At 44.9% G+C, this 14,410-nt stretch overlaps 1 protein-coding gene across 1 annotated transcript in view; it reads left to right on the top strand.

Moving 5' to 3' along the window:
* Positions 1-14,410, top strand: part of RASGRP3 (RAS guanyl releasing protein 3) — a 672,488-nt gene that overhangs the window by 270,901 nt on the left and 387,177 nt on the right. Inside the window, exon 2 of the mRNA XM_078648770.1 lies at positions 7,688-7,845. Within this exon, the coding sequence (XP_078504896.1) occupies positions 7,776-7,845 (70 nt within the window). The 5' untranslated portion in view covers positions 7,688-7,775. The remainder of the gene's footprint in view (positions 1-7,687; positions 7,846-14,410) is intronic.

Below are 14,410 nucleotides of genomic sequence, written 5' to 3'. Positions count from 1 at the left end.
ATAGCTTGAATAAGAGGTCAGCCTTATTGTCCTTGAGTCCACTTTTGTGTCCTTGGTACAAGAGGGAGCAGGTCCAGTCCTTTAGGGCTTCTCTCAAGTCAAGTCCTGAAAGTTTTCTGAGTTCTGAAGAGGGTACCAGGGCATGCTATTTTCAAGTCCGGCACTAGCTTGTGGGTGTGCTTCTAGGCCCTCCATAACCAATGGGGTAAAAGATACCAGGTATAACCCTACCCACTTTGCAGCTGTTCCTGTCAACCTGATTGAAAACAATCCAACTGGGCCCTCACACCTAAAATCTAAAATGTTGAAAAGTTTCTCCTGTTGAACAGAGCCTATATGCCCATCCAGAGTTGTGGGCAAGGTAATGAGCAGCCCCTCCTCTGTGGTCACTACAAACCTGTTTTGGGGGCAACTCTCACTCTACTGGGTTTGGTGCCTGTCTGACTGGTAGGACAAAAAGTTCCACCTGACATCTACCTGTGGCAAGGGGGGACCCTTCGAAGTAACTTAAGCTTCTGAGCATAGCCCAAATGGTCATCTTCTCAGTGGAACAAAAGCACCCTCCACACCTAGACCTTTGTCTCTGCTCTGGTAGATATTTCATATCTCATTAGTCTCCAGATGCTTTAGGTAGGGAAAAGGTTAGTTAGGAAAAGGCTTTCTAAAAGTTATGTTTTCATAATATGTATTAAACTTTTGACTTCACCGTTGAATTGGACTTTTAGTAAATATTCGAAATAGTTGTTGGGCTATATTTTTAGCTGTTCTTTAACTGGAGATAGCAAACCAATATTTAATATTGCTTCCCGGTGTTTCTCTATGGCCTGGTAGTCAATCTTCCTACAGTGAAAACTGCTTTTGGATGCTGGTAACTGTAAGGACGTGTTAAAATTGAATTCCAAGGGTCAACTTACTGGAGGTTTATTATAAATATTTAAATGGGAGGTTTAGATCTTCCAAAGGGGTTTATTTTGACTGCTTGAATTGCAGATTTTACATTGCTATAGTCAGGCTACAATGGTTGGCATGAAGCCATGTTTTCACTGCCACTGCAGTGGATGGCAAAATATGTGGTGCAATCCCGTAGTGGCAATTATCTTCCAGGCCCTGGGTACATTTGTCACCATATGCTATGGATTTATATGTGTGTTAAATATGTCAATGAGTAATATGCTAATTCAACCATGTTGAAAGGGGAGCGTAAGCCCTTTACTATTGGTCAGCAAGGGTAAAGTGCACAGAGTACTACTGCCAGCAAAACAGGAAAGGGCCAAAATTCAGGGATTACACAACATAAAAGATGGTCATTTTCTGCGAGATTCAGCTGGGGACTTGTCCCTATTCAAATTAGTAATGAGTAGAAATGGCATATAAGGCAATGTTCTTACTGTGGTGGTGTCTCGTTATGAATTGTCCAGAGCACTGGTGATCACCAATGTGTTTGTATCGCTCCCATTCATATTGCCTAGCCACTTCAAACAGGAGTGAATGCCATTCCAACCATCCCCACAATACCATCTTAACTTTCGACTCTAACAAAAACATCTCTTGACAAGATAATGGCCATAAAGGTTGTTAAATTCAATTGTGTTGTATGTGGAGTGGGCTCCCTGAAAGGCTGACAGCCCCACCTCTTTCGTCTAAATGATTTCCTTCTCAACCACTCTGCAGGATATATGCTAAACCTGCTTTTCCCATGCGGCATCAATAACTTATTTTTAACTGTTGAATAGCTGAATTTAGATCAAGTTCTGTTACCTTATTACCCTGTCCTTCCATATTTCTGAATGAGTCTGAATTTGAAGCATTAACTTACACTATTCAATAGCTATTTTCCACCATTATTTCTAGCAACATGCGATACACCTTCGAGTATTTGTGAAATGATAAAATCATATTTTCAAACACCAATAAAAGTCAACATAGAACAATTTTGATAATATATTATAGTAACAGCTTAAATAAAAATAGTTGCAAAATAACATTTTAAAAATAAATTTTAGATTAAGTTATTATTATAATGCATCTTAAATGTACAATACAAGGTAATGCTTGGAGCCTAGATTAATTCAAAATGACAGACGAACGCTGCAATAAGTAACGAAGGATACAATTGAGAGCTGCATTAGCCAGGGCTCAAACTACTCCAGGGAGCTCTTCAAGTATTTTGGGTTTTTACATACCTGGGGTGTTAAATAATCTAACACTCTCAAAACCTGATGACTTTCTTTGAGAATAAGGTCAAAATGATCTGATCTCAGAGAACTTGGAAATGTTATCTGGCATATGTACTTGACCCTCTAATATAAATGCCATTCTCCTCGGTTGCACCATTGAATCCTGAGAAAGTGCGCAAAGCAGCTGGTAAGCTGGCATCCCAGTTGAGCTGTCCTTCAATGTACCATGGTAGCTAATCAAATTGGAATTGGTTAATTCCCTCCAAAGCAGAGGTTGTCTATCTAATATGGAGATCTGGTAGGGATCTTCAAAGTGCCCTCTTATTTTCAAAATTTTCATGAGACCATTTGCACAAGTAATTTCCAATACAACCTTCAATTTCAAATGCTTGCAGAAGACATCCAACTACACATTATGAGGTGCTGCCATAGAGATTGTCACAAAAATGTCACCTAATAACTGCAACACATACATCTTGGATGAAGGAAAGCTACCTCTGCCTGAATGACTCAGAGACTAAAAATCTTAGAGCGATTTAACCATCAGATCATAGTTTACAATTTGTCTGGCTGGCAGAATTAGGAGCAATGCCCAGCTCTGCTGAAGAAGATATTGATTTCAAATCCTAGCTTAGCTAAAATACCCACTTTTACTTCATGTATCTAGGAGCAATCCTCACTTTCATTCAGCTTCTAAACCGAATCAAACTGACTAGAAACGTGGTGATATTGAAAATGGACTTCTGCAACACTGTCTTGGCAGGAAACCTCAAGAAAACGATCATGAAAGTACAGAGAATACAAAACCAGCTAGCTACACTCTGCCTTAACTTAAATATATCAGCCTCCTGGTAGCCCAGATAATAACATTCTAATTTCCCTGTACCGTTTTCAATCATGTTAATGCCACAACCCAAAATGCTTAGATGTACTTTTTCACAGATGTGCACCCAGATGCCTGATCTCAGTGGCCAGTTCCAGTTTCAGTGCAAGTCACCCAGAAGCAACTTTATCCAGGTGATAGGAGCACAGATCTGTAATGGAATATACCCAAACGTATAACCTAATTACCTCTAGCTGCCTTCAAGACAAAAAAATGAAAACATGCCATTTCAAAGAGATCTTCATGTAATGAAGGAGGCTAATGGTATAATTTAATCAGGTTTATTGAAGCAATATAGGATAAACAGGTGAGCGCCAAGGAGCAGCTAATAAAACAGCCTTGCTACTCTGCAACCGCTGCGCTCATCTAAAGATGCACATTCTACATTCTCTGCATATACTTCCACCACTACACCACCAAAGGACACTCTACATAAAGGTTTCCCTTCTAGCGCCTCATCAGATATGTTGATGACACAATTACCTCTTACATTCTTTACCCATTCTAAACCTTCTTCATCCTCCTCAACAATCACCTCTTCTTCATCCCAAACATACTTTACATTGCTGCGTTTGCGGCACATTTTTGAAAAATGTCCAACTAACCCACAAATTTCACATTTCTTATTAATAGCAGGGCAGGTCCTGCTAAAAGCTAAGTGTTCCTTGCTATCACAACGATAACATCTTCTTTCTTCTCCTCCAGTATCTTTCTTATGAAACCTCGCTGGTTGGCTATTCCATCTTCCCTGTGGGTTCTGACGATAACCTGTCAGTCCCCTTGGACTCTGTTGATACTTTGTCTGGGTCTTGTTTTGTTGTAAAATTTTGCAAACTGCGCCTGGGGGTTTTTCATGTTCCGTCTCTTTAATTACTGTGGAACATCTACCCGACATCTCTGCTTTCCTCATGATGGCTAAAACATCATCTAGTGACGCGTCCCCATTAACCCATAGTCTATCCTGCAAGGTCGTATTAATATTATGCATAACAAGCTGATCGCGAATCAACTCATCATTGATTGCGCCAAATTTACAATCAATTGCTAACTTCTTCAGGTCATCAATCCACTCTGTTTCCTTTGAAAGAATTTGTGTCTGGTTACTCCCATGCACACTTTAGGTGCGAAATATTCATCCATGTTATTTATGCAGTTTTCAAAAACATTAAGATTAGCATCTTCCACTTTCCTCATACGAGAATGAGTCTTTAAACCAATTGCTCCCAAAGAATGTAACAATATTCTCTTTTTCTGTTCCGGTTTCATTTTTTTCTCCTCATCAACAGCCTCTATGTAATTTATAAAGTATTCTTTCTTTCTGGTTGAGTACCAGTAGCCCAAAATGGTTGAGGAGCGCTAATGCTGAAGTTTTGTTGTGCCATTCTTCCTTCTGTGTTCACTGTAATAATATTTGTATCACTGCTTCCACTCGAGTCTCCTTTCTCCATAAACTTCCTTTTTTTTTTTTTTTTAAAGAAGACTATTTACTTTCACTTTAATTACCACTCCCCGACAGCCTCACCTGTAAATCCACCGTATAAATTGAAAGTTCCTTTCATAAAATAATTTTCGGACTGATTCTTCTACAGTGTACCGACTTATTGCTTCAGTCGTGTACATGAACTTGCCATTGTCTCAAAACATTGACTTGCTTAACCAAAATGGCCGCCACGTAAGGTTACGCAGCGTGACCTTGCTCCACGACGTCCTCAACAGTGACGCAGCACGGCTTGTTAGTACGCCTCCTTCTCGCGCACTCCTCGCCCGGAATCCCACCGTCTGTTCGAAAGACGCAGCACTAGGGATTCAACGGGCAACACGCGCTGGCATAAAATTGTTTGAAATGCAAGGTACGTCGCTCCGATTTTCTTTTTTTTTCTTACTTCCCGCTTACCGCAAAATGATGTAACTAGTAGCAGTCCGTATGTGAAATTAGTTGGTAATTTCAGGAGTCTCGACTGGATCTCTCACCAAGTGATTTCTAAGTTTCTTGGGTCCATCTTCTTAACGTCCCATCGTCGCCAATTGTAATGAAGGAGGCCAATGGTATAATTTAATCAGGTTTATTGAAGCAATATAGGATAAACAGGTGAGCGCCAAGGAGCAGCTAATAAAACAGCCTTGCTACTCTGCAACCGCTGCGCTCATCTAAAGATGCACATTCTACATTCTGAGAACCTCACAGCATTCCTACCACGATGCAATGTATCTTAAAGGTACATAACAAGGTACAACATAACAAGGTACAACATAACACTTCCCTACCCATGATGATGATGAAACAATCCACAGAACCCAACGTCATGCTTCCCAGGATCGGAAATTCCATATAAGGTTCTTCATACATCACAGACACAGATTCACACAGCATGCTTTGGTGCAGCCTTAGCATTAGCCATCATCTACACCACCAATGCTGCAAATTGGCAACTGTCACAAATGATCACTTTATAGAACATTTAAATAAAGAAATAACCACATATTACAGAAGAGATGTCAGGCATTTAGGCTCTATCTTATGTGATAACTACTGAACAGACACCAAGCAACCAACACAATACAAAGTAAGTGTTCCATTACTAGCTTAGGGTCCGGCCCACATTAAAATGCCTTGACCAAATGCTTGTTGTATATATTAAAAAGACAGTGTCAAGTAGGCAATGTAGCAATGGACTAAAGGGAGGAGCTATACATGTAGGCCATCACCTGGGTGCCATTATGGATTTGGCAGATATAGCCATAAGGATGCAGTAATGACCCTTTACTCCGTTAGGTATAACCTGTGGATTTAGTTTAACCACACCTAAAATCTGCAAATTATCGCCATTCGTTACCTGTTTTCCAACACAAATCCTTCAAAATGTACCTCATGGAATTTGTGTTGGGAATACTTCAACAGTGGGGTGGTGTCTTGCAACTTGATTTTCGACTTCAGGTGGAAACTCAGTTTGCACCTAAATCCGCACTTCCATTGTGCTCAGAATAAGGCTGTGATTCTATAGTCCTTAAGCAGGCCATCAGGTGAATATCACAATATGTCTCAAAACCAAGGCAGGTGCCATCAAACAGAGGAACATTGCAGAATCCATATCCATATTGTTGGAGATTGTTAGTAATCAAGCCTGGGTAAAGAGTGCTGGCGTTTTTCTCTTAACTAGATGGTCTGTAAGACCACTGTGGGAACTCAAGTAATAACTATCAATAATTACTTAACAGAGTCTATGGTAAGATGAATCTACCAACATGTCTGTCTTTTATTGCCTGCTGAATTTTAGACTGTTTTTTTTCACAGACAGGTGCAAACATTGTGCTTCATTGAATTCAATAATTTAGAAAAATTGGATTTGACCTTTCAGTTGCGATATAATTTAAGGCGAATATACGTGAAAGTTTTGTTAAATCTAAGTAAGTAGAAGTCCTAGGTTTGGCTCACACAGGTTTTGCATTTGGTCATGCCAGTGGCGGCGAGTGACATTAAGAAATGGTGAGGCAAGCAATTACATTATTTTGACCCAATGACAAGCACTTTGAGGAATCAGCAAAGCCCTTAGGGTCATCTCCAAATTCTCCATCATGGCTTATTATAAACAGTGTTTATAATGCACTGTAACTAAGAGCTCTGGGGATGAGGCTGAAGGCAGTGTTAGTTTCGCAGTACCTGTCAGTGGGTCATAAAGGAAAAATAAAATGTGTACTTACCCACTGGCTTACCTCCACCAGTCTTCGGCGTTCTTGCAGTTCATCCAGAGCGTGGTCTCAGAGCCACCTCCCCATACCAATCCAGAGGCCGCTCTCATCCTGCTAATAATCTTAAGCAGCATGAGAGAATCGCCAGGATTGGTTGGAGCTGTCTGGCTGAACGCCCCTTCAGGCACTGGGGGCCTATGCATGCTCTCCACCAGGCTGTCTAAGACCGTTTGGGTTGGAGAGGTTTAAAGTGTGCATGTGAGGCTAGTCATCGCAAGACAGCTGGCCAAAGTGTCATGCGCACTTTTAAATGGAGTGGGCACCACTCCTGCCCTGCTGCAAATTAGCAGCAATGGCCTGCCCCGTCACACACTCGGCTTGGAGCAGTGAAAAATAAAATGGTAATACATTGACTTTATTACAATTTTATTTTTTACCTTTGCTGCGCTCACAGGAGGGGGCGTGACACTCCTAATGGAGGAGCCGCCACTAGGTCACACACAAAAAAAAAATAATAGCAATTCATACCACTCTGTAATCAAACAAGGCACACAAAAAAGAGCTGCAGCTCTGGCTGGTTCATGCATTCTTCATACATATGAGTGGCTCCGACCTTTCATGGTTTTTTAAGTCCTTTTATAATGAATCATCTAAGAAACAGATTAGCAAATAATTTAATTCACATGACAATCACATGAAGTATACTTAAACACTGATTCTTTTATTAGATATTTATTATAGTGTGAACTTTATGGATTTTGTCAGTGTTGCCTTTATTCTTGACACATAACGCCACATGATCCTAACAGGTACAGTATTGTGTATATCGTCAAACTTTTTTGCTTAAAAAAGACATACTTTTTGTTGCAACTCCTTTCGGGCAAAAACATAAACCTTAAAGACTGCAGAAAATAATTATTCTTTCACGCTCTTCTTTCAGAGTTATGATGACATTAAAGGCAGAAAAAGAGCGGTAATTCTTTCGCGCTAGAAGATGCATCTGAGGCTTTGGCAGTAGATGAAGGGAAATGGGATCCAGCACGCTGGGAAAGGCTGCCTCTCTGGATGAACTCTTACACACGTGCATCGGGATGTTCGGTAAGCACGTCTGCCTCATGTTCAGAACGCTCTCGAGTACGTAATAAATGTAATATATCTTATTATATATATTGTATATATTATATATCATATATATTATTTATATATATATATATATATATATATATATATATATATACAATAATCAGATATATTATTATATATAATATATATAATATATTATAATATATATATATAGATATATTATTATATATATAATATACAATAAAAGTAAGAAATGGTGATGCAAGCAATTACATTATTTTGACCCACTGACAAGCACTTTGAGGAATCAGCAAAGTCCTTAGGGTCATCTCCAAAGTTATCCATCATGGCTTATTATAAACAGTGTTTATAATGCACTGTGACTAAGAGCTCTGGGGATGAGGCTGAAGGCAGTGTTAGTTTCGTACTTTATTTCATATAAATGTGTGCCCTTCATCTACTAAAGGTTGTCCCCAAATTATGATTTCATACATCTGGCAGAGTGTGGAATATAGTTCACTCTGTATATGTATCATTAACATAATACACATAGTTGTGATGTGGTAAGGATGCGAGCTCGCCATGTGCCGGTAATAAGCCATAACCTGAGAATGCGCAGTACAACACCTCTCCGTATTTGGGCTTTTGCCTCCTTAAAAAGGGCAAGTGTTGCTGTTGGCAGCAAGTGAGCCTCAAAAAATTAAGGCATGCCAGAGAAAAGTGCAAGAGGTGGATACTATCATATTTTGGTTGTCTAGGCCATTTCGCATCTCACGTGGGCTTTACTGTCTACGAGTTGCATGAAAAAGGAGGCTGTGTAGTGTTAATCATCATGTAGTCTCTTGGTGGGCTTTGACTGAAGGATTAGGTCGGTCATACTTGAGGAGAGGGAGTCACTGTGCACTATTATGGTCAAGTTAGTGCTGTCTTTGTGCACTGGCCAACATGCACACTATTTCATGGCCTTGTCAATGCTTGTTTTGTTTATTTGCAGTTTTTGTAAAACAGCAATGTTGGGGGAGCTGTCAGGCGCTCATCAATAAAACAAGCATTTTCAATGCAATCGGTCTCACCATTTGGATCTTTTAAGTGTTTAGCCATTCAACACATATATGACATCTTAGGAACAACGTACTTATTTTTAAAATATGCATTGAATTGCTGCTACATTGGGCGGCTCTTTGTGAGTTGAAGAGGTATAAGTGTTTCTCCCATTGTCAGGCAACATGTTTCTGAGACGCTGGACTCAGAAAAGTACTGAACGCTTGCACCCCAGAAACCACCATGGTTTCACCATGCTCATGGTCACCCAGAGGGGTGCTCCTCAAGTTTCCTGGAGTAAGGGTGTAAGTGGCGTTTGGATTATGAAAAGCAACACTGATGGAACTATGTCAATCTTGAGCTTGTTCATTTGCCATGCAAGTGTCATGATGTCCAGAAAGGGAGCATAGACAAACCTTATAATTTGTAATCTCCTTGATGCTGGTTTACCTAGAGAATATTAACAGAGGTTACCCATGCAAGAAAAGGCAGAATATATTCCAGCCATGTCAGTTTCCATTAGTACCATTAAGAATCAGGCACTTTCGAAAGCAAGGGTGAATCACAACACATTTGTTCGCCTATTGTTTGTCACATGCATCATCCTTTTTTGTCCCTAAATTGTGCTCTGTGAAGTTAGAACGCTCTACAGAATGCCTCTTCTCAATACCTTTGTATTACCTTTTTCTCCTTTCTGATATTAGCAGGAGTTTGGTACCTTACTAATCTTTTTGGTACCAATATTCATCCTCAATCAGACCTGACAAAGCAGATTTTTTAACTCTTTGTGAGCGTTTTCCTTTTAGCTGGAGAAATTTAAGAAGACACATTGTCAACTTTTACTTATATTAGATCTGCTGTGCAGAGAGGCACTGAGGCTACTGAGAGGAGTCACCCTTTCTTCAGTCAGTCAGGAAGCGGACACCCCAGACCTTCTCGGCGACTCCTCGCTGAGACACTTACTTAGCCAAGCAATTATATAGAAACAATAGGAGGCACATCCTTTTATGAGGGCAGGGAACTCAGAGGTGACTTGAACTACTGGGGAATAACCTAGTCACATGGCTGGACTGGCCACTGCGCCACTCTAGCATGTTCCAGTTGGCGTGTGGGATAGAGGGGCAACTTTAAAAATTGGATACACTGATCCAACGACGAAAGCCTTGTGGACACTGTTGTGTTGGGGGCCTTAGGCCCTCATTGTAGTAATGACTGGATACAGACACTGCGCAGTATGGTGGGTTAATGAGCCTGGAGCACGTGCGCTCGGCTCCTTTTATTATCTGTGTCACGTGCCTCGTGACATCAGTGGTGGGTGGGTGTTTAGTGTAGGATTACACGCTGATCAACTAGAATGTGTCCAGCAAGACACAACATTCCTCCCAAAATTTAATAAAAATTAAGGAAAGACAAAAGTCCGAACCTGTGGGAGGAAGTACATAAATATACACTAATTACAGATTTACATTGAGTCTCTTCAGCTGCTTGCTTGATGACGACGGTGGAAATTGCTGCTGAAATATTAATTCTTCTTGGCTCGACGTCCTGGTTCTCGGTGGGCGTGCTCTTCTGCACTTACGCTGTGGAAGTGTGTTGGTCAGTCCACTGAGATCTTGCTTTTGAGGGTGACGCCAAACAGGATGACCAGATGTTAGACTTGAAGGATGTTGTCTTCTACTGGTCCGTCGGTTTCTTCACTGTAGGCAGCTTGGCTTTACATTACAAAGGATGGAGTGTTTGAAGGACATTCTTCTCACTAGGACTACCCTGACTCGGGTGTTCTCCTGCCACGAGATGTTCCGGAAGCCCTTTTCATCAGGTTTCCACTGGGCCGGGTATTCTTCCACAGCGTTGCTCCAACTCCACAGTCTGCGTGTGAATGGAGGAGACGATGAGGGTACTACCTCACAAAGTCCGTAGCTCCACCTGAAGGGTAGTTGTTGACTGCTGCCTTTGCGCACAAGTTCCTCTTCTTCCTGGGACATGCAGGTTAGGCGGCGATGGATCCATCTCTCTTTCGGGACCCTCTGCCACCGGTGTCCCTGAGGCCTTTGCCCCTTGGATCTCCACGGGCTGGTGAGGATTGGTCAGTTCTCCTTGTTCAGGCCGTCTGAGCTCCCTCCGCATCCAGGTTTCCGCTCGATCCCAAAGGTGGGTGTTGCCAATGGTCCGGCCTGTGCTCTCCTGTAGTCGACTGGTCATCGGGGTCCTGTGAATAGGTGCCTGTTCTGTTCCGGGTGCCATCTGTGTTCTCCTGGACGTGTGGGTCACTGTACACGATGTTGTGGTGTGTGTCACCTCTTCTTGTTGTAAGTGTGTACATTTATTACACCTCTCCTCACCTTTTCCAGATGTTGTTCTTGGCGTCGTGCCACATGACTTCTTTCTTCATTCTTTCTTTTCACGACACGGTGCGGTCACGTTTCTATCTTAGTCTTTCTGACCAGGCTTCTTCAAGCAGCGTGCACTCCGCCTGTTTCCCTCTGGTCTTGTCCTGGCTTTAGGACACTGTCTTCTCTCCACTCTTCTGTGACTGGACCGGTTGTTACGATCTTTTCTCTTGCCTCCGTTTTACTTCTTTTCTTCAGGTCGGTGTCATCAGACTTCTTCGTGGTCCCATCCCTGGACCTCTTCTTGATCTTCACATCGGACCTTCTGACATGACATCTTCAACCTGACTTTCTGGCAGAATACCTTTGCTGCGCCTTTATGGCGGGTCAGCATTCTGGCGACCTATTGGCAAGTCGGCTTTCTTCTTTTCCTTCTCGTGCGGTCAGATCATCCTTTTCTTCTTGGGCGATCTTCCTTGCTACCAGAAGGGGTGGACAGCTTCCTCTTCGTGAGTCTTCTCGCTATCCGCAATCGTTGTGATCGCCATGTGCTTCTGCTGCAGTGCTTTTGCGTTGGCGCAGTTTCGCCTGCGCTCTTCGTGTGCTCTGCTGTTTCCGGAGGGTTACTTCACCGCTCCATGGACCTTCTCCGGTGGGTGCACTTCTCGTGCGTGCTGCCGGTGAGGCTCTTTAGCTTCTTGGCGTGGTGATCTTGCGCCACTCTTTCATTGCACATCATTGTGCATGGCAGTTGCAAGTTTGTGCTTCACTTCGTACCGTCGTGGTACATCTTCAGTGTCGCTTTGTTCCTTGCGCTTCTGTATCTTCCAGTACTTTGGGTACTTGCTGCGTACTTCTTCTAGTACTTGAGGTGTGGCTTCCTTACTGTCAGGCGCTGTCCTGTACCGTCCACGTCCGGGGTACACTTGCGCTCTTCCATCAGTTGCCTTTGAACCTTGCTGCTTGCGGTAGACGTTGTGAATCTCCCTTGCTGTCCAGCGTGGTGATGTTTTCTCTCCTGCAGTTGCGGTGAGCACCTGTGGCCACAGGCGTCACTTGAGCAGTGATGATGGGTCTCCGTCTTCGTCCGCGTCGCTGCAGGCTTGTTTCACCTCTGTAGGCTTTCCCTTGGCTTGTCTTGTGCTTGTTTGGTTCTTGTTGGGGTGGATGCAGTTTGTCCACTTTTATGCTTGGCAGTCTTTCCTGCTTGGCAGTCTGTCTTGCGCTGCAGTGAGTCTGTTGTGCAGCCACTTGCCGGTCTCGCGTCACTGCTGGTGGTACCTCCTTTTGTGTGGGACTTGACTGCTGTGGATATGTGTGCTGTGGCACTGGCGTCAAGCAGGTGTGAGCGCTTTTCCTGTGCAGGTCCACTCCTGCTTGTAACTGTCCCCGAGCACCCTCCTTGCTCATCAGTCTCTCTCTTGGACACCTGGGTACACTCTACGGGCTGCCTCCACACCCATTGACTTGGCTCGCCCCCTGGGACTCACACCATGCAGCAGGGCTTCTCCTCCTGCCACGGTGAGTCAGTCCTTCGTTATTCATTTTTTTTTTTTATTTAGGAGGTTGGGGCTTCTCACATTAGCCGGGGGCGGACATGCTCTGCCTTCTCCACCATCCCCCTGACACATAGGCTCTCAACCGGCCCCGGGCTGCAGGCAGTCTTCTCTTCGCCCACAGCAGCTCTTTACTTCACCTGCTGCGGGGGGGGGGGGGGGGGGGGGGGGGGGGTGAGGGCAAGTCGGTGCTGGTGCCGGCGCCTTCTATGGGACAGTGCTTTACACTGCTAGCGCCCAGCAGCTCTCCACACGCTGCGGGCGCTTCCTCGCCACTTCGAGTCCCCTTCTCCCCTCCGCTGCAGCTTCACTCTGCTCTCGTGCTGCGCGAGGGAGGGTCGCTGGTAGAGTTGCTCCCGGAAGTGGCGGGTGGGCACCGCTTTTCTCCTTGTCTGCGGCTGAAACTCTCACCCTTCAGACCGCAGTGGGTGGGCTCCGCTGCTATCGCTGCGGGGTGGGTTCCCGCCATCCCCCTCGCTCTCCGGACATTTCGCACCTCACCTTCGGGCTGGAAGCAGTGGGGTGGGCTCTCGCTGTGCCGCCTTCACTTGGAGAGTCGCTCTCGGCCAGTGGCCCTCTTCTGCCATGCGGGTGGGCACCGCGTGGCGGGGACTCCTCACGTCGGGGTTCTACTATTGCGGCCACCCGGGTGGGCTCCGGTCGGACCGCTTGTTCCTTTGGGGGCACTTCTCACGCCCTGCAGGCTTCCCACACGCTGCGGGCGCTTCTCCCCTCAGTTCAGTCACCCCGGCGCCACATTTCACACACGCTGCGCGGCGGGGAACGCTGCAGGCAGGCCGCGGGTGGGCTCCGCCGGCGCTGCTTTATTCTATTGTTCATAGTGTGCCGCCAGAGCTCTGCCAGGAGCAATGACTTCGCGGGTGGGCTCCGCTCGGTATGCAATCGTACGAGGGGGGTCGCTTCTGGCATGCGCAACCCCCGGGCCATTCACCGCACTCAGGCTCACCTCCGGCCTACGGGCCTTTTCTTTAGCGCTAGTGAGCACCGCGTCAATCTACACTCGGTAGGGGCTCACTTGCGGCCGACACGGGTGGGCTCCGGTCGGTCCGCTGTGTCCTCATACGCCTCCCTCAGCCCGGCAGCACTCTGTTGGGCCAGAGAGGTGTGGGGTGGGCTCCCGATCACCTCCTCATGAATGACTAGGCCCGGGGCACAGCACACGCCCCATGGGCCTCTCGGCGGCCGGCGCTGCTTCCTCGTAGGGGGCGCCCATTGGCAGGCTGCATTCGCCCCCCTTTTCTTTCAGCAACAGCTGCACGCCGGGGCTCTGCCAATCCTCGTCACCATTGTTGTGTTGGGGGCCCTAGGCCCTCATTGTAGTAATGACTGGATACAGACACTGCGCAGTATGGTGGGTTAATGAGCTTGGAGCACGTGCGCTCACTCCTTTTATTATCTGTGTCACGTGCCTCGTGACATCAGTGGTGGGTGGGTGTTTAATGTAGGATTACACGCTGATCAACTAGAATGTGTCCAGCAGGACACAACAGACACATTCTAGTCTTGGACCACTACTGCAGTGTGGACTAGGGCTCTTTCTGCACTTTGTATTCCTTAAAACACATGGGTCACTGCCTCATTTTGCTTGAATGTCACTTTTGTCGACTTCCTCCCTTCCTTCTATAGCTGTCA

The sequence above is a fragment of the Lissotriton helveticus genome, chromosome 6 (assembly GCF_964261635.1).
Source record: "Lissotriton helveticus chromosome 6, aLisHel1.1, whole genome shotgun sequence".
NCBI lineage: Eukaryota > Metazoa > Chordata > Amphibia > Caudata > Salamandridae > Lissotriton > Lissotriton helveticus.
The sequence above is the reverse complement of the archived record's forward strand: the minus strand, read 5'-3'. Positions and strand labels throughout refer to the sequence as shown.